A 21,287-nucleotide genomic window follows, 5' to 3' on the forward strand; every position below is an offset into this window, starting at 1 on the left:
AGTTTTAGAGCAGGAGTGAACATTTATTAAAAAGCTTTAGGCCAGGAGTGAAAAGTAGTCAAGTACACTTGGAAGAGGGTGACTTGACAGATCAAATGCACTTGAGGGTCAAAATGCCCTTTTGACTTGGGGTTTTATACATTGGCATACTTCTTGGGTCTTGGGTTCTACCTCACCTGATTCCTCCCTTGGGGTGGGCTGTCCACATGTATAGTGGCCTGCCAGCCCTTGGGACGGGAGCACGCCGTGTGGTTACTGTATGTAAGGAACATGGCTATGCTACATCCAAGCAGGCATAGGGCAGCAGGCATAGGCTGAGGTAAGCAGGCATAGGGCAGCAGGCATAGGCTGAGGTAAACAGCCTAGCCGACTCAGTGGGATTGGGGTGCAAGCACACAGTCCCATGTCTTATATAATCATAACCATGTAGATACAACATAGAGCAGCTCCCCACCTGACTCTCAGTCACTATTGTCTGTGTAGTGTATAAATGTAACACTGAGCCTGTGAAGGGGCTGCTGAATAAAGTCGACTCTCATTTAGCTGGTGTCTCTCAAGTGTTCTTCCAGCTCCCTGCCCTACATCCACCCACTTTCTTCAGACCTCAGCTGGGGCTGGATCCCAACTGTGAGCGTGGCACTGGAGTTGTACAGATGCTCACTTGAGGCGTTCTTCCCTTACCAGTCTAGCATTCCTAGAGGAAGGTCATATACCAGTTAAACTCCGCCATTTGCCTCTTAATGCACATACTTGAGCCCATTTGCCCAATTCCCGAGATCTTATTGAGAAGCTGCTGATCAATAGTTTCAGGTGTTTTCTATCCATTAGTAGACTGCCGTTCCCTGGTGCCAGCTGTGACCAATTATTTTATTACTTTAGAGAGCTAGTTGACAACCACCTGACCAACACCTGATGGTCTCCTGATGTGTGTGTGTGGTGGGGTAGCCCTCTCCTGCCCTGCTCATGCCTGACTAGCTACCTACTATAACATTACCTGCACATGTTTTAAAGTTGACATCTAGAATGTTTCAAATTAAATATTCACATGAATATTATTTCCAGTTCATTGCTAATACTGACATTAAGGAATAGTTATAGTCACATTTTAAAGGAAGCCAGCAATTCTAATTAATATGGTTATTTGATATTCATTATCATCCATTAAAAATATCGGACAAATTCTTATAGTCAGAAATCATATATATTTTCTTTATCTTCTCCAAATCTTATTTCCAATGTACTTTCTCCATAGAATTTTACCCTACTTGTAATATATTTTACACTTAAACATCTGTTATCCTAACCTTATCATACCTGCTACAACTAAAATGTATATAAATTTAAATGCAACTTAAAAAAAACTTCCATGACCATATGTCTCATAAAAACTCTTGATTTAATTATCACTATACTTTTTATTACTAATTATACATGAAGATAGCTATGAAGGTAAGGGAATTTAAGTCTAAGGACCCCTTATTCCGTGGCCACTGTGATTGCTGGGAGTTGCCAAGTCACATAGTAATCTATCATCAAAGATTAGTTTTAATGATCTCTCAGTTGGCAACTTAATAGGTCTCCCTCAACTTTATTATGAACAAAGAATTAGCTACCATCTGAGTTTTGAAATGATTACAGTCATTTACTTTCTCTACAGCAACAGCAATATTTTGAATTGCATCTTTTTTTTTTTTTTGGTGCTGTAAATATTTTTATACCTATGGCAACTAAACACTAGATGTCATAAAATTTAGGGTGAGTGAGAGGTATGCCTTTCCTTAAAAAAGTGAGCACTGAGAAGGGGAATCTGCATATTTATTAGTGTTTCTCAGGAAGATCAATTTTAAAAACAACAATTTGTGGAAGTAGACAGTCTGGAAATATGTTTCCTTAAAATGCTCCATCCTGGGTCTTAACATACCTTAGCTTGAAGACCACTGGTATGAAGAGTAAAGGTTGGGTCATTCTGTTTCTCTCTCTTGCTCGCTCTCACTCTCTTTCTCTTTCTCTTTCTCCCTCTCCTGTCCCCGGGAAAACACTGATTTGCAGAATCAATATAGTTTATTTTTTAAGAAAGATAAACATGGCCCAGATGCAGTGGCTCACACCTGTAATCCCAGCACTTTGGGAGGCCGAGGTGGGGAGATCACAAGGTCAGGAGATAGAGACCATCTTGGCTAACACGGTGAAATCCCATCTCTACTTTTAAAAAATACAAAAAATTAGCTGCACGTGGTAGCACACACCTGTAGTCCCAGCTACTCGGGAGGCTGAGGCAGGAGAATCGCTTGAACTGGGGAGGTGGAAGTTGCAGGAAGCTGAGATTGTGCCACTGCACTCCAGCCTGGGCAACAGAGCGAGTCTCTGTCTCAAAACAAAATAAAACAAAAAAAGATAAACATTCTACTTTCTTCATAATGTTTCCCATCTTTCATAACAAACTCCATCTTTTCCTGGAATATGCAGTACATTTTAGTTCCTCTAGTAATCCGGTCTAGTTACCATGACCTCCTCACCCTATCTCCTCCTACAATCCCTCTCTCAACCTGTCTTCTCTCACGTCTGCCAGGAATAAAAAGTGTACTCATCACCAAGTCACACATGCAAGGGCTGGCCCTAAGCTTTGAAATGATATCCTGTAAGCATGTTCTCCTCCCCAGTGGTGGCTACCAGGGAATGTGTGGGTTCTTTCAATTGTTGCCCTCCAAAAGACATATGTAATTCTAACTTCCCAAACCTGTGAATGCGACCCTCCTTGGAAAAAGGGTCTTTGCAGATGTAATCAAGGATATTGAGAGGAGATCATCCTGGACAACCTGGATGGGCCCTAAATCCAATGGCAAGTGCCCTCGTAAGAGACAGAAGAGGAGAAGACACATGAAAATGAGGAGGTAACGTGACCATGGAGGCAGAGGTTGGAATGATGCAGGGAAGGAAGCCAAGAAACAGAGAATGCTTCCAGAAGCTGGAAGAGACAAGGAAGGATTCTCCCCAGAGCCTCTAGAAGAAATAAGACCACGCTGATGCCTTGATATCAGGCTGCCGTCCTCTGGAACTGTGGGGGAAACTTCTGTTGTTTGAAGCCACCAAGTTTGTGGTAATTTGTTACAGTAGCCCTTGGAAACCAATACATCCATCTGAAGAAATAATAAATGAAATACAACAAGCCAATTTTATCAATGATTAATATTAGCATTACCATAAAGATTTCATAAAAGATTTGTTATGAGGAACTTCAGAAAAAAATTAGGTCCTTTCCACATGGGCCAGTTTTGTTCTTGGCTGTGAACTACGTGAGAGGAGCTTGAGGAAGCACTTTATATTCTGAGTCACCTGCACTTTTGAGAGGGCCTAGCTCTGAGTTCAGGAAGTTGAGTTAGTTCTTAATTAGGCAGCCTCTTTTTTTATGACCAGATCCTGACTTATATCCAGGCAGAACAGGTGAAACACTGTGTAAGATTTGATCTGAGAGGCTGGGAAGCCTATGAGCCAAAATACCTCATCTACCAAGAATATGTGACCTAAAAGTCAAAGGGATTCATTCTTTGGGGTTAAGGTAGGAGCTCTGAACTTAGAGAGATTATCTAGTAGTTACTGGGCTCTCTTTGCTAAGCACCCTAAAAAAGCATTGTTATTGTAAAATATAGTTAAATGTTGTTATTTATGGCAGCTATGTTCTATGAAGGTGTCACTAAACTTCCTCCTAGGGGAAATACCTAGGGTTAGGTTCCTCAAGCTTCTGGTCACAACATTGTCATTCATCCATCAACAGGTGGAAGGTATGGAAGCGGGATGCAGTGTTCTATGGCCTTGACGCCAAACTGAGAAAATCTCATTCCTAAGGGCTTCCAGAGCCTGAATCAAAGCCATGCAGCAACCGAATGTGAGAATGAGAAAAAGGGAAAAGAGTAGAGTACTTAGATGATTGAGAAAGATGAGAGACAGAGAGAAGGAGGGTGAGGAGGAAAAAGTCTTAAAGGAAAATTGGAGAAGCCAGAGAAGCCTGATCAGGAACTGGGAGGAAGAAGAAAGTGTGGGAGGCAGATAAATGAGACCCGGGATTTCATACAGCTTGGCTGGGTTTAACAGTCCCACTTGGGAGCTCTGAAGTCATAGAACCCAGGACTTCTAGGGAAGCTGGATCTTCTAAAGTCAACCTGCTTAGTTAAAAGGAACATTGTCTCCAGAGGATCAGAATGGATTTACAAACCTTGCTTCCTCCCTGCAATTCATTCTATTAGGAGGTCACAGACTGGGGGCACACAGAAAGCAGTTCAGCTTTTGAAGAAAAGATCCTTTTATGGCACATGAATCTGTAAGTGTGGGGGATTCTTGTCAAAAGAAGAACTGCTTCCTTTTCTTAACTCTGCAGCAGATTGGTTTCTCTGCAAAGAGGACTAAGGACCAGGGAATCAACCGGGTACTCAGAGCTTGGAGAGCCCAACCTTTGAAGCTGGAGTCGAGTGACTATGCCTGGTAGCTGCCGGAGACAAGCATTAACTTTGGGACAAGAGTCCCTGGCTCTGCCGGCCCACTTCTAGGAAAATTGTTCACAATACAGCAGCGAGTAAACCTTCAATCCCAAGTGAAGTAATGGAAGACGAATACGGTCTTTTGGGCCCAGCCAGTTGCACTAGTGTCTGCGGGCTTTCCTACCACATTGCTGCTGCTCTCTCGACCTTGTCAGTGAGGGAAGAACTCAGCACTTGGGACTGCCGCTCACACGTGGGTGCCATTTGCGCCAGAATCACACCAAGAGCGAGTGCCCACTCATCAAGCAAAGAGCTCAGTCAAAGGCCGTCTCCAAACCGACGCCCACTCCCGCAGAGAGGTCCCAGCGAACAGCAGGTGTCACCCTTTTGCTTCCAAACCCCAACCACTTTCAGGTGCCTCGCGCGCTCTCCAAACTTGTGTGTTCAGGGCTGCCGCCCCGCGGGGTAGCTGGGCCCATTTGCGCGTCTACAGGGCGCTCCTGTGCGGTGAGTGAGGAGTTGCAGCTTTCCAGCTCGCCCTCCTGGGGGATGAGGGAGGTGATACCGAGGGCAGCTATTCCTGCAGAAGTTACCGGGCGTCTCGGAGGTCGAAGATTGAACTTGCAACGGGAGCTGGGGAAGGTAGTGCGCGCTTCCAAGTCCCTCCCCCTTGCCCTAGCAGTTTTTCGGTGCCCAGAGCAGCGCGGGGGAGGCACTGCTAGGGCTCACGGACAGAGGCGCTTGGACCATGGCTGCGACCCTGGCTCCGGCCCGGGTCCCAGCGCGCTTGCAGTACAGCGTGCAACTGCGCTTTGTGACGGAGGAGCAGCTCTTTCGGCCTGGGCAGTTCTTGTGCCCCGGCCGGAAATTTCTGCGGCTGGAGGTGCACCCAGCAGGGGAGGAGGCGGACGCGACGGTGACTGATGGTGAAGTACCGGGCACTACCCCCGTATGCCGAGTCCCACTCAGAAGTTGGGGCTCTTTTGCGCGCGAGCGCGGTCATGGGAGCGCGGGTGTGTGCGCTTTAGCGCACGTGTAGGGATGCGAGTGTGTGTGCCCATCGCGCGTGCATGGAGTGCGAGTGTGTGCGCTCGTTGGGCGTGTACGGGAATGCGTGTGTGTCCGGTCCGCCTGCGTGTACAGAGGTGCGCCATGTCGCCCGGCGCGCGGGTGAAGTGCGGGTTGCGCACTCGGGCTGTCACGGAGCAGGTGTGGACCCCCAGCAGCTCTCTGAAGGGAAATGCGGGCTGCGTCTCCTGTCCGGACAACGTCCAGATGGATCCCGTCGTATCTTTATTACTCTCAGAAAACTTAGTAGCTGTAGGCAGACGAGCTCTGAGAACTAGCTTTGGCCTTAAGAGATGCCAAAAGTGGGGTCAGGAGAAAACAGGCATGTGATTTCTTCGCCGGGAATCCATTCAAGACCAAAACAGGAGTGGCGCCAATGTCTCAGTACTTCTAAGCCTACGTGTTTCTCATTCCTTTCCAAAGGAAGAGGCCGCCTTGCAGTTGCACCCGAAGCTTTCTGGTGAGCGAAGTTGTGAAGTTGAGAAAGGACTAAGCGGGGTGTACACCAGGCTAAGTGGCTGTTGCAGTCAGTGTGGCATCCATTTGGCATTGCTTTTTGGTTCAAAACGTGGCCTTCACCAAGAAAGCACAAACGCAGTCACCTGGGCTCCACGAGTTGTGGGTATGTTAGGGGATTGCTTTTAACCTTGGTGGGATCCCAGATCTTTTTGAGAATTCGAGGACATGTGTAGACTTTGGCTCCAGCAAATGCTCATACTTGCTCGCAAAACTTTGCATAAAAATTGGAGGGGTTCACGCTTCTTGTCCCCAGCTCATATTATATACCTGGCTCTAGTAAGTGTGGAAAGCAGAGCCCAAAAGGCATCTGTGAGGCTCCAAAGACTTAAGGAGTTTCTTCCTACCCAACTTCTGAGAGTCTGAGTAGAGTTTAAAGTGTTCTGCCCTGTGAATTGGTTCCAGTGGGAATTTCAAGTAACCGGCAGGTACTGCCTTCTCCCTCCTCAGTGATAAGGATAGAAGTTCACTGCTCTATCTTCAAGGACTTAGAACATGATCAGGCACATAGTAGACACTCAATAAATGCTTGTTGTGGAGCAAAAGCAAGCCCTGGGATGTGTCTTCTCCCTTTACTGTAGGCCGAGATGGGCAAGTTTCGGTCTTAAAACAAAGTATTAAATACCATTTGACTAGTGTTTTAGGAAGCTTGAGTCTTGGTAATGGATCAAAAGTCTTATTCAATAGCTCATTGATTTCTCTTTTGGATGCAAGAGAAGAAAGGAATTAGCTTTTAATGTTTCTCTTGGGAATTCCGAAACTCAAGATTCCAGAAAAGAGTTCTGTTTGCCTGCTATAGTCAATATTTAATCTCTAGTCATGTATAGAGAAAAGAGCACATTTGCAACTTGTGCATTATTTCATGTCCTATGGTTTTCTTTTCCACAAATGTATGTTAAGCGAAGACATATCCAAAGTTCAAGGTGATTGGAGTTGCAGACTCCCCAAGGCATTACCCCAGTGCCTGGTCTTTGAGGACTTAATTATCCTAGAGAAGCTCACCTTTAATGCAATACATCAAGTCCAGAGATGACCTTTGTGGTATGTGTTGACACAGACTAATGGAAATAGAATAATTAAAGCTAAGGCAGGGAGGCAGTCATTGCCACAAGATTTTGACAGAATTCCTTGGGAAAGATTCATTAATAAGGAAGCAGAAAACTCACTTTCCAGTCCTAAGCTGCATTCAATGCATGAATGTAGTTATTAAAACTCAGTTCCCTTTTATGGAAAGTTTGGGAGAGAAACTATTCTGGAGTTTTTCTTTAAAGTAGCTCATTTTATTATATCACGAACTAGGCCCCTGTGGATGGGGACCAGGGAGAGAAAGCTTAAAAACAAATTCTAATACATTATTGGAAGAAAAAAGATTCTGGCAAACTCAAATATTATGTATTTAGTAGCAGAATTTTGAGTGGCTAGGATTTCTTTGGGAATAAATTTGGCCCAAATTCTTTCATGGACTTTAGAAATGGGACTAAGCAAGGTACACTGAGAAAATTATACAGATTTACCTCATAGCTAGAGTTAGTTGTTAAGTAGGTAGATTCTGGAATAATGCTGCCTCAGTTAGAATCCAGGCTGTACTCACTGGCTATGTTACCTGTAGTGAATGATTCACTCTATTTAAACTTCATTTCCTCATCTGTAACATAAGGATGATAATATGAATTATAATGTTTAAATAAAATACTACATGTCCCATGTTTGGGACAATGCCTGGAATATATTAAGAGCTCAGTAAGTATTAACTGTTATTATTATGTAGAGACAAATTCTCACTCTGTCACCCAGGCTGGAATGCAGTGAAGTGATCATAGCTCAGTACAACCTCAAACTCTTGGGCTTGTGTGATCCTCCTGCCTCAGCTTCCTGAGTTGCTAGGACTACAGGCATGCACCGCCATGCCCGAATAATTTTTACAATTTTTTGTAGAGATGGGATCTTGCTATATTGTCCAGGCTGGCCTTGAACTCCTGGCCTTAAGCCATCCTCCCTCCTCAGCTTCCCAAAGCATTGGGATTGCAGATGTGAACCACTGCACTTGACCTATTGTTAATGTTATATTTACTTTATGTCCCCCAGATAACAGTTTCCTTAGGCTCTTCTTAGAGTGAGTTAGGCTAGATTTTGGTAAAGATGTTCCAAGCAAGACCATTAAATCTGCTAAATAATAACTTGGAAAATTTGAACAATCTTTTAGAGTCCAGATTTCAATAGCTTGACATATAAAAAATGGAACAGAACAAGACAAACCAGTCTATTCTAATTTCAAACTTTCCAAAACTGACCACAATTTTATAGAGGTAACACATCAGGGGATCCAGCAAGCAATGGATTCTAGCTTGTGAGCTCTGGGAAGACATTGATTCATTTCTTCTTTTCTCAAACATTTTTTGAGTCCCCATCCTGCCAGGAGCCTGCGTAAAAGCGTGTTTTATTCATCCTCCTATCCCCAGGGCCTTCCACAATACCAAGTACACATGAGACATCAAAAAATGTTTCTTAAATGAATCAGTGCTTTAAAACAGGTTTCTAAGTCTTGCTAAAGTAAAACTTAAAATACTGAGCACTGAGTGTGCAGAATCCAAATTGCCCAAGACAATTAAGACATTGGCTTGACTTACAGTCTAGAGGGATGTTTTAAAATGCAGTATGGTAATAGAAATTTGAGGTACAGTAAGGTCAACAGATCAGGAGACAATTGCCATTGAAAAGATGGTTTGTTACTCACAGTTCCCTTGGGGCATACCACACCACAAGGGGGTCACATGGAGAAGCACCTGGGTGGGTCAGGGGCAGAAGTGGGGGGGCGGGGCGGTGGGGGGAGCTGTAAGCAGAAACCTTTATTGTGTTTTCTGTGGGAAGGAATGGGTGAGGCAGGGGGTTGGCTGATTTGAATGATTTCAGCTGGCTTTAGGGTTTAGAGGCTGTCTCTAGTTGTCCGGTACCTGACCCTGGGGTAATTAGGGCAGACGGATAGTGGTCCAGAGTGTGAAAGCCCCATAAAAAGGGTGGTTGGGCTGTGGACTCTGGACCGGTTGATTTATACTTGAAAGGCATGCTCCCAAGTGAGTTGTTTACTCTCTCTAGGAATTGGCATACCTTGGGAGGGGCAGTCTCTCCAGGGTGAGAAAGGCCCCAGATGTTGAAGCATCAGAATGCAGAAAATGAAAAACATGGTTAAAACAAGGCAGAATCAGAATACAAGAGAATAAGAAAGTATAGAGCATGGGTTGAGTGCTGGCTTCGGATAAGAACCTCAGTTCAGGGGATGAGAAAAAAATATTTGTTGGTTTTTATGCTTCAAGAGTATCCAAACCAGTAACTGGAAAAGGGGGGAATAAAAAAAGTAGGGGATGGACCTGCCTCTGCCTCTCCCCAGCCCTTTAAGCCAAGCTCTCTGTAAGCTCCATGCTGAGGAACTGGAGAAGAAAGAAATTAAGAGCTGAGGCTGTATTACACAAAGGCTAAGAGTAGACTGGATTTCCAGGAAATAAGAGAAAATTTTTTTCATTTTTCAGTTTAGAGATGCTTTTAATTAATCTGTAAGAGTTCGGAAAATTTATAAACAAGTCCCACAGATAATCACATATAAAAATGCAGCAGTTTTTGTCTGTGAGGTATTGTAAAAGGATACTAGGCTTTTTGTTCCCTGGTGAATGCTCATCTCATTAGAGAGGGAAAAAAAGAGCAGAAGGAAAGTCAGAGAAAAACACCCTTTATAGCTCATGGGAACTCTAATCTTCCTTCACTAAATTCTATGATAGCAGACTTAGGAAGTTGAGGCCTGTGGACAGGATCCTGAAGGCAGTCACCCACGTATGAGATAAGCATTCATTACTTCTCCTTCCACAGATATCTATGGAACACATATTCTGTGCCAATCATTGTGTGAACCATAAATGAGCTAGCTAAGAACCTACCCTACAGATCTAATGCTTCAATTGAGGAAAACAATAGTCAAAGATAGAAACCAAGATAATTTCAGATTGAGATCAATGTTTTGAAGAAAATGAACAGAATGAAAAAAGCTACATAGAGAGGGAAGGAGGCCAATTTAGTGAGTGTGGTCAGGGAAGACTTCTCTGAGAAAGTAATATTTGATCTGAAGCAGGAAGGAAAGATGAAAGAAGCCAGCTAAGCAAAGAGCTGGAGGAAAAATATTGCAGGCAGAAAGAATGGCAGGTAGAAAGGGCCTGAGGCTAGGAGGGAGCATGTGTGTTTGTAGTGGCCTGTGTAGCTGAAGTTTCATAAGAGAGAGAGGGAGCAATGGAAGTTTAAAATTAGTGTTCCACTTATTACTGCAGCATAACAAGCCACCTCAAACTCTGTAACTTAAAATAACCATGTATAATGTTCCCAGATTGTGTGAGTTAGGACCAGGGAGGGCTTGGCCAGGTGATCCTTTGTGGCATTGACTGAGGTCAGTCTCTGGCACTCAGCTGGTGACTGGCCTGGTCTGGAGATCCAAGAACACATTACTCTTCTGGGCGGGCACTGGAGCTGATGTGATGTGTCAACTTGGCTGGGCCATAGTGCCTAAACATTTGATCAAGCATTCTGGATGTTTCTGTGAGGGTATATTTTGGATGAGATTAACATTGAAATTGGTGGGCTTTGAGTGAAGCAGGTAAATGCATGGATTTTTGATGTGTCCCACAATGGACTTCCTAATTCTTCACTCCTGAATTGAACTTAACCCCACTCCTCAAAAACAAAACAAAACAAACCAACCTGCAGGCCTACCCCAGAAAACAACTTCTCTGCAGGCAGACAGACAAGGAAGCAAGAGTGGAGGGGGCTAGGCTGGGCAGGCTCATGTCTGCTTCCAATATATCCATCAGAGAACTCCAGGGAGAGAGAATGGAGCTGGGGAGAGAGACCAAAATTGTTACTGGAGCACAGTATTTCTCAACAGAGCATGAATAACTTGAGCTGGGAAAATTCTTCACTGTAAAGACATTGCAGAGTGGTTAAGACCCCTTGCCCCTTGGCGACATATGTCAGCATCCCCATTTCCCAATTACTGTGATAATGACAAACAACCTTCCTGCGTTGCTAGCACAACTCCTTTCACAATACATGAGGGAGAAAAAGATACACAAACCACCATCTTTCCCCACAAACAATCATGGATTCACAATACTCTCTCACACTTTTCCATCCAAACTCCGAAGAACACCACACTCATCTTTGACACAGCAGTGCCTCTCCCAAACAGCAGACTATGCCTCACATTCATCATCAAACTCAACCTCGCTACCATTTCGCCCGAGTAACAATTTAGATTTTATTGTTGTACTGAAGAGTCATTAAAAAATGTGAAATACAGTCAGAATCCTGCTAAGTAACTTCTTTCTTTTATTGTTATTTTACCAAGAGCCATACTTTCATGGTTTCAGTATAACTTTCCAAGAAAGATCTTTAATGAGACTAAACTGAAAATTCCAGGTAGCCCTGGTTTTGTGGGTCCAGTTATGGAATGCGTATCAGTGAAGTGAAAGTGTTTCCTTCCTCTGTCAGGCAGGACTGGTACCTTGAGCGGATGACAAACGAAAAACTGTTCAAAGCCCCACGTGGCTGAGTCTGAAGACAAAGAAGTGAAAAGAGATGAAAAGGCTTGTTTTCCTGGACAAATAAAGACCCTTTAAAGGTTCCTTTTCTCAACCAGGTGCGGTGGCTCATGCCTGTAATCCCAGCACTTTGGGAGGCCGAGGCAAGTGGGTCACCTGAGGTCTGGAGTGCAAGACCAGCCTGCCCAACATGGTGAAACCCTGTCTCTACTAAAAAAAAAATACAAAAATTAGCTGGGCATGGTGGCGTGTACCTGTAATCCCAACTACTCTGGAGGCTGAGGCAGGAGAATTGCTTGAATCCAGGAGATGGAGGTTGCAGTGACCCCAGATCGTGCCATTGCACTCCAGCCTGGGTGACAAGAGTAAAACTCTGTCTCAAAAAAAATAAAATGAAATAAAATAAAATAAAATAAAGTGATTAAAATATTCCTTTTTTCCCTCCATTTTCAATAGTTGCACTAAGTTGTGGTTCTTTATTCAGTACTGGTGAATAAACCAGTTTGAAGACAGGCACTCCACTGATTGATACTTATAGTGAATGCCACTTCGAAGAAAAAGAGATATGGCTATCTTGTGAGTAAAGTGTAGACAGCACGGTTAGTTGGCCCCTGATTTTGAGAGTTAATACTGGAAACAAAGAGGTTATTGAGGCAAGAAAGAAAGTATCGTTGATATAATATTTATGCTTTGTGTTATGATTGATCACAGAGTCTTTAAAATTAATTTTTAATTGTATGTATTTAAGGTGTACAGCATGATGTGTTATAATATACGGAGTGAAATGATTACTGTGGTCAAGAAAATTAGCATATCCATCAGCTTCTGTAGTTACCTATTTTTTATTGTATGGTGAGAGCACCTCAGATCTATTCTCTTAGCAAATTTTCATTATACAATACAATACTATTACCATAGTCCTCATGCTGTATATTAGGTGTCTAGATTTACTCTTAGTGTTTGAAATAACTACTTTAAAATATGAGGCTTATAAAAATGTACTAGACTAGAGCCATGCTGCTGATGAAAATCCCTCTTTATCCCCTCTTCCCCATGCTTCTGTCACAGATGGTGCATGCTCAGACCCCTGGCAGTTTGAAGCAGAAGTCTGAAGTGAGTGTATTCTGTCACCAAGTAGAACCCTCCTCCTTCTCCTTCCACCATTTTCCTCCCTCGTAAACTCCCAGTGTCTAAGAGCCTTTCCCACACCCCACACCCCCTCCAATGCAGCCAGTGTTTCACCCTGAAGATTTGCTGATAAAAGTGGAAGGAGTCAGGTTTTCCCCAGTGCACCAGCATTTTAATAAGAAACAAACCCTTTGCTCAGAGGAATGACCTTACATCCTTGATTAAAGTCTTTTGTCAGACCTCTGAGAGACCTCTGGGTTTTCCAGATCACTCTCAGATCCAAATATTTACCTTCATTCACCTAAGCTGTTCCTTTGTGCTATGTGCTGTATGAATTATCTTTATACAGTAATCTGGAGGGTAGATAATATTGACATCATTTTATTGGTCCATTTTATCGCAGATATTGTCCTCAAAATCTGATTATTTCCGTCTTTCCATGATACCTTCTTGTATTTAGTGACCCAGCATTTGGCCTGTGGTAGAGTTGGACTTTTAGCCTCAAAACCAAGTTGAGTTTGCCCATAGAATGAGGAAGTGTTTGTTAGTTTTGTTTGGGGGAGCTGGATCCCTTCATAAGCTTAGAAACCTCAGTGAGACAGTGGGGTGACTGACAATGTAACTCTTGGCATATTTTGGACAAAATTGAGGTTTTCTAATATCCAGGACACCCATATAAATAAAATTATGCATGACCTTCTTTTCTTAATTGCTTCCCACCATTTTAACCCCCGTTTTATGAGGACTAGGCTGGCGAGGGAGTTCAATCAACCAGGTCAGATGTCCCCATTTATGAGCTTTGTGACCTTAGAAGATTTATTGGAACCTGCCTGAACCTTAGTTTTCTCTCTTGGAAGCTAGGATAATTCTTACCTCGAATCATAATAATAACATAGAATAATGAAAAGTGAAAAAAAGTCAAAATGATTTCTTTTCATTTTGAAAATAAATGGAGTCAAAATTACCAAATCTCAATAACATCAAGATATTTTTTACAAGCAGTTGTAAAGAGAGGTTACTACTTTTGTGGAGCTTACATTCTAGTACCACCCAAAGAAAAGCATTAGGATACTTTATGCTGGACTTCGTGTGTGTGTGTGTGTGTGTGTGATCCTAACTGATTGTGTATAGTTGTCCTTCACATTCACAATATGGCTGACTTTGTAAAATCAACTCTGCTGAGAAACTTGTTCTCAGGCTTTTTGATGTGCTGTTCCTTTTGCTTGAAATGCTGTTCTACACCCATACCCCCATCCTGGCTCTTCGTATATTTGGGTTCTTTTCATCTTCTAGTTCAAAGTTTGAAAGTCACATTTTCAGACAGGTGTTCTCATCATGCGAAGCACCCACTGCTCCTACCACATCCGCTGCCATTTATCTCAGCCTTCTTTCTTTCCTAGCAATTATCACAACTGGTAATGAGAACTAAAAATATTTTTTAAAAATTTATCCTTGGTTAAAATTGAAGTCGGACTCACAGGCCACAGATCACAAGATAATTTAATGAGAAACCTTGAGAGGAAGGGAAGAGGCTGACCCAAATGCTTTTGAGAATGTGAGTGAGAAGATTGAAGCATATTTCCCAATTAGGAATCATAAAGGCAGAAAGAATAAAGAGCACAAGCCAGGCTGGGTTAAATGACTATTTAGGTTAGAGCAATGCATATTCTGAATGTTGTTACTGTGAAATTGAATTCCTGGTCAGTTTCTTAGCCAAGAAGGGTAAAAGGGGTCTCCAATGCTATTTTGTTTTAAACTATAAAGTTTATTGTTCTCTCCTAGAAAATATAAGCCAACCTTGAGGCTGTTATGATGACCGAAAAGCTTGCTTAACATGTTTATTGTGGGAAATTGTATTTATTTACTACATGTTTGTTTTTAGAAAATTGAATTTGTTAGAAGGCTTGTTGTAAAAATTGACGTTATTCATCTAGTTGTACATTGCAGCACCGTGATGAATAGTTTACTGACCTTCAGTAACTCTGTATCAGTGACAGGACTTAATTTCATTTATTGATTTGTGCAAGTTGTATTTATTACATACCTACTATGAGCCAGGCACTGTTCAAGGAATTGAGGAAATAGCAGTGCATTAGTTGTGCATTGCTGTGTAACAAATAACCACCAACTTAGTGGCTTAAAACAATACACATTTATTATCTCAGAGTTTCTGTGGCCAGGAGTCTGGGCATGGCTTACCTGAGTTCTCCACTGCAGAGTCTCTCAGGAGCTACAATCAAGGATCCAGCTAGTGCCAAAGTCTCATATAAAGACTTGACTAGTAAAGCATCCTCTTCTGAGCCGACTGTGTGATTGTTGGCTTAACTCAACTCAATTTCTTGCTAGCTGTTCCCTGGTGCCCTGAGTTCCTTGGCACATGGGCTTGCCCCTCCATGGCATCTTGCTTTATGAAAGCCAGCAAGAGGGAGAGTCTAATAGCAAGATAAAAGTCTCAATTTTATGGAGCCCAATTGCGGAAGTGACATTCCATGACCTTTATCATATTCTACTGGTTAGTCAGAAGCTCTGTCCACACTTGGGTAGAGATTACACAGGGACATGAATCCAGGAGGTGGGGGTTGTTGGAGGCTGTCTTGGAGTCTACCTGCCATGAACTGTGAATAAAACAAATCCACTGATTTTATGGAGCTTGCATTATAGTGCCATTCAGTAAGTATCAGGGTCTTTTGTCTGTGCATGACTTTCTACAGGCCTGTTTGAGAAAAACATATTTTGTGTTTCTAATAGGTTTATTGCTAAACACTATATGAAGAAATCTTTTTTTGAATTAGTTATCAGATACAGTCCTGCCCTGAAGCCCTCAGGGTGTTTGCAATTGAATTGCATAACTAAAGAATGTACATAAAATATATAAACATCTCTCAGCAGAGTGGCAGTGATCAATGGAATAGAAAAGCTCCAGTATGCTTCTGGCTTCGAAGCCCTTTACTTTACTTTGTATAGCTGGATGGAAGAGGCTCTTATTTCTGAAGAAGATAGGCCTTGCTGTGGTAACCTCTGCTTAATTTTTTGTCAGGTTTATTGCATCACAACTTCATTTCTTTATGGGGAGGTTTAGCTAGATTTTCTTCTCTGTAGGGAAGAGGTGTATTGAAGATAAATTTTACCTTGCGTCTTGGTTCAGATGCTATTTGAAATATTGTATTAACTCATTCACAAGGAGACAGGCTGAGCTGCTGTTTCAAACACCAGAAATTACAACAAAGCTTTATAGAATGAAACAAAGGAGTGAGAGAGAAGAAGGAAGAAAGGAATAGAAGGACGGAGACAGGGGGAGGGAGGAAGTAAGGAAATAAGGAAGGGAGAAAGAAAGGAAGCTGGAGACTCACTAGATTTGTTGCATCTTAGGGGATGATGGATAGTATATTCTATGGATATTGATTTTTTAAAAACTTGCTATGTTTTCTGGCTTTAAGTAATCATTTAAACATATTTCACAAGCCTTGATATTTATACAGTCTTGGGTTTAGAATTTGTATCTTAAAAGACATGGAGATAGACTCTGTACCATCTTGACAGAACACTTATGTCTTGGATCTTAGGTGTCAGAAAAATAAAAGATAAATGAAAATCCATTAATTGGAATGGGGAAGAGGAAAGTGAATCTGAATTGTACACATTCTTAGCCTAACAAAGTCCAGCTAATGGCACTGCAGAGTCTATGGTGTTTGTAAATACTGTATTGCAAACTGATGTGAGATGCTTTGCTGCACTTGAAAAAAGATGGAGGCACAGTTCAAAAACTGGTCTAAGACACTCGGAGGAAAGAGCAGAGCTGAGATGCAAACCCAGCTGTTGTTCAGAGGCTAAGCTTTCATAATGCTTCTCTGTGCTCCGAAAACAGTTCTATGGAATTGCTTCATGTAAATTCCTGTGGACAAAGCTAATTTTTTCCTTACAAGGGCATTCACTTCTGATTTCATATTTTTTTCTTTCTCAGAGAAGTAAGTTTTCTTGTTTTGTTTCCACAGATAGCAAATCCTTCAGTATATGAATTCTGTTTCTTAGATGTCAAGGCTAGCAGATCAAAAAAGCAGAGAACATGTCAACTACAGGCAATGAACATTAAGTTTTTAATCTATAGAATATCATCAGAAGAGACTGGAGTTCATAGAGGTGGAAAACATTGGCAGACTCCTCTAGCTAGTTCATAAAGAGCCAGGGTTGGTGCTCAGTCCTCCCAATGGTCAACTCTACTTTCTCCACCAGTCTTCATAGACGATATTTAGAATGCATTCTCTTAACCAATTTAATATGATTTTTATCTTTTGACTCCCAGGAATAGTCGTGATTTTTCTTTTCCATTTACAGGAAATCTTTGGCCCTCTGCCCCCCACCATAAAGCATTTGATTCTTTGAAGTTCCAGTTAGAATGATAATATGTTCTCTAGGTTGAAGCATTTTAGTAGTATGGCCTGCTTTCTTTGTGCCTTCCCAGATTCTGATGTGGCTCTTCCCTTTCAGATTTTTCAGGTTTGGGATTGTGTCTTTATAATTTCTGTTTCCTAGGAAGATATACAGTAGGACCTGGTGAATATAGTTATACAGCTTTTGGAGCAGAAAGTATACTTTTATTCTTGGAAAATATGGACCAATAATTTATCACATTTTCTCAGCCGTATGACAGTGAGCCAGTTTGTCTGCAATCTTTGTTATAAATCAGTCAAATTCTTCTTTGCTTTTATTAGTTAATTTTGTCCCTCTTAGAGCAAATTATTCAGATAACCTGTGCCTGAACTTTAAAATAATAATGTGAGAAATAAAGGGAAGCAGTTGAGTTAATTCGCAATGTCTACTTCAATGAACCATCAGTTTGTGTTTTGGAAATAATCTCCAGGTCCTTCCACTCTTTTGTCCCTTGGCTCTTACTTCAATGTATTGCTATGGTTTTTGTTAATTCATGTGGGGCAAAACGTATTTGCAATTTGTAGATAACACTCATCTCTCAAAAGGGTCCTATGATTTCTAATAAATCAAGTTCCTTAGAAAGCCAGAGAAGTTTCTTCATGGGGCTTAGATCCCAAACAGTAACTTATTGTTTAATGTAGAACAGTAGGCTTTAAAAAACCTTTTGCAAAGCAGCATTTTCTATTGGCAAGTAGGAGGATTATGATATCTGATGGTCATTTTTATAAATTTTGATAGTTATTCACTCATTTACAATTATTTGTTGAGCACCTTTCAGTGCCTGCACCATTATACTACCCAACAGTAATAAAAAAAATCAGTTATTTTATACAATTTTTACTCTTGATGATTTGACCTAAGAGACACAGAGACTGATGTCAGTACTTAGCTGACCTAAGAGTACCTAACCTTGTGAAAAGGTACATTCTTGCCCCTTCACTGCTTGACTTGGTCCTGGTTACTCCTGGTTGTCTCTATGGAGACCACTATCCCTAACACTCATGGAATGAAATTTCTTTTAAAGATATCAATAACACAATACTAATAGAGTGAGACAAGAGACAACACAGAGGAACTGAGGCATGAGAGGTAGAGTAGTGAAGTCTAGAAGGAACCATGAAGCCATGGTTATCTTTTTATAATAGCCTTCAGAGGGTAACTACCAAATATATTTTCTACTCTGGGTAGGTCTTCTCATTGGACACCTATGTGCTATGTAACTGCTCCTCAACATTCTGCTTCCTATTTTCTCTCACACGTTGCACCTCCAGCTGGTTAACTGCTGGGGTTGTGGGCATCTCTTTGGAATGACCCTCAAATATATATCAATCTTCTATGATTCTAGGATACCCAGCTTTCCTGTGTCAATCAAATATAATGCTATGCACCAACCACTTCCTAGATAAAGCATGTTTTGAGGTACGTATTATGACCAGGGTAGAAAACTAGAGCTCTCACAGCAGAGTGTCATTAGAAATATTTTATGTGGTGGCATATTATTAAACATTTTAATTTGACGGGTAACCAAGGTAATAGTGATGGTGTAAATCTTAATCTCCCAACATATTCCCAACACCTAAATAACAATGAGAAGAAATAAAATTCATGCTCTCAGCATAAGAAGAAGACAAATAATGTCCAAACTTCAAAAGACCTGCAGCTACAAAAATGAACACCAGATCTCTGTGAGTTATCTCTTGTCCTCCTCCAAGAGTCCTTGTGAAGTACAAGGGTAGTCTCTGAAAAATTGATTGGAATGGAGAAGGAAGACTTAGAGCAGGCCTGATATTGATCTAAAACCATCACCATAAAAAGAGAAAAAAAAAAGTGATCTGCTGGATCAGGAAACTGACAACCAGGAGGAAGGTAAAATTGTACACAGTGCTTCAAGAGGAAGTCTTGGAAAGTTAACATTTGAGGAGAACAATTTTAAAAAGACAGGAATTCTTTCAAAGCTACATGCTGAATCGAAATAAAAAGAGAGCACATTTGCAGTCCTACAAGCCAAAAGAAAAAAGGCAAAGGACAAGTAACCCTACCCTACAGTCCTGTTTAAAACAACAGCAACAACAACAACAGCAAAAACCCTGTCAACCGTATTTTACTGCCCTGACATAAGACAGAACTCTTGAACTAGGAATCTCTGAAACCAATTCAAACCTAAACCACCAGCCCTGTACACAGAAATGTAGAGGCACAAGCAGTCTTCAATGATCTATCACCACCATAAAAATACAGAAGAAAATGAGAATCAAATTAATCTAGATGACAAAAATTTTATCCACTATATGCAACTAAATGAAATATCCTCAAATAAGCATTTTTGGCTGTGAAATACAGTACACCACTTTGAAACAGAAATGAAAACACCAGGAACAGAAATGAATGCAAAATAAGCAGAACTAAAATAAAAGTTGATTGACTTTAGGAAAACATAAAAGTCTAAGTTATACAAAAAAAATGAAGACTAATTTAGAAAGTCTCTAAGGAATAAGAGATTCAAATGAAAATTTAAGGAGAATATTGAAGAAAATCAGGAAAACAACCAAGATGACAAAAAACAAAAAGAAATTTTAAAAAATGAATAAAATTTTAAAATAAAATATATTAAAAGACTAAGAAAGTATTTGAAATAAAATGTAGCAAAAATAATCCAGTTAGATCTCTAGAAAGAGATATGTAAAACAATGGAACAAGTTCATATTTAAAACTATAAAAACCTATTTCTGTAAATAAAAGATCAGAATCTACATATTGAAAGAACTCAGGGAATATTGACCCATAACTACTAACTCTGAGACCTATCTGAGTAAAACTGTTGGAATTTATAAAGATTAAAAACAATCCTCAGAGCTACAAGGTGAAAAGATAAAATATCTTACAAAGTAAAAAGAACTAGGCTGGCTTTGGATATTCAAAAACATAATGTTTGTTGTTTACAAAAAGTAAACAGTACATCAACAGTAGAGCAGCACCGTTTTGTGTGTGTGTGTGTGTGTGTGTGTGTGTTTTAGATATGCAAGTGTAGGAATTTGTATCCAGGAAACTTTCTTGAGAATCTACTAGAAACCCACTAAGGCATGAGTAGATGATGTTCATTAAAGGACTGATGATGAGGATTTAATATACTTAGCTGCATATCTAACACTAAATCAAGTGGAGATGAGGATAAAAGAATATATGATATATGCTAAAGTAGTGATTAGAGGCAAATTCATAGCCCTAAACACTTTTATCAATAAAACTGAAAGAATGAAAATTAACAAATTAAATTCCCAACTGAAAAACCTAGAAAATGTCAAGATGTAAAGCAAAATAAAAAAATGAGAAAAATAAATAAAAGTAGATATAATTAATAAGTCAAAAGCCTGGCTGGGCTTTGAAAAACTTAGCAAAATATAAAAACTGCTAATTAACCTAATGAAGAATAAAAGGGAGAAAGCACAAATAGTCAAAATAAGAAATTAGCAAGGGGAAATATCATTGAAACAGAAGAATTATAAAAAACTAATTAGACACTCATTTGCCAACATGTATGCTAATAAATGTTGAATTGAAATGCTGAAACCTGTATGAATTGAACACTTTCCTAAAGAAATTTACTGGATTTAAAGAGACAAATTTACTCTATCTAAAGAAACCAACTGACATCAAAGAAATAAAGAAAATTATAAGGGGGCTACTTCACAAGAAAGCACCAGGCTCAGATAGTTTCACAGGGAAATTCTACCAAACATTCAAAGACCAGATAGATTGAGGGCTCTATAGCTTATTCCAGAGTATTACAATTATTTTTTAGAATGAAGTATGCAAATGACAATGTAAATAGAAAATTATTACCAATATCATGTATGAATATTGATGTAAAAATACTTAATAAAGCATTAGCAAACAAAATCCAACATTGTAATAAAAAACTGATAAAACATGATTAAGTGACATTTATTTCAGGAATGTAAGCTTGTTTCACTATTAGGAAATGCAGTCAAATAATACACTATGTTAACACATCAAAGGAGAAAAAAATATTAATATCTCATATGTTGCTCAAATTTCTTTGGATGCTCAAAATTCTTTGGGCGAAATCCAACTTAAATAT

General features: G+C 40.5%; 1 protein-coding gene across 1 annotated transcript in view; it reads left to right on the forward strand.

Annotated features, from left to right (window-relative positions):
• The first annotated feature begins 5,423 nt into the window (after nt 1–5,423).
• Nucleotides 5,424–21,287, forward strand: part of LOC105508497 (histone-arginine methyltransferase CARM1-like) — a 281,427-nt gene continuing 265,563 nt past the window's right edge. The window contains exons 1-2 of the mRNA XM_011937360.1: nt 5,424–5,792; nt 5,964–6,162. Of these exons, the coding sequence (XP_011792750.1) occupies nt 5,424–5,792; nt 5,964–6,162 (568 nt within the window). The remainder of the gene's footprint in view (nt 5,793–5,963; nt 6,163–21,287) is intronic.

The sequence above is a fragment of the Colobus angolensis genome, unplaced genomic scaffold (genome assembly GCF_000951035.1).
Source record: "Colobus angolensis palliatus isolate OR3802 unplaced genomic scaffold, Cang.pa_1.0 Scaffold162, whole genome shotgun sequence".
Lineage (NCBI taxonomy): Eukaryota > Metazoa > Chordata > Mammalia > Primates > Cercopithecidae > Colobus > Colobus angolensis.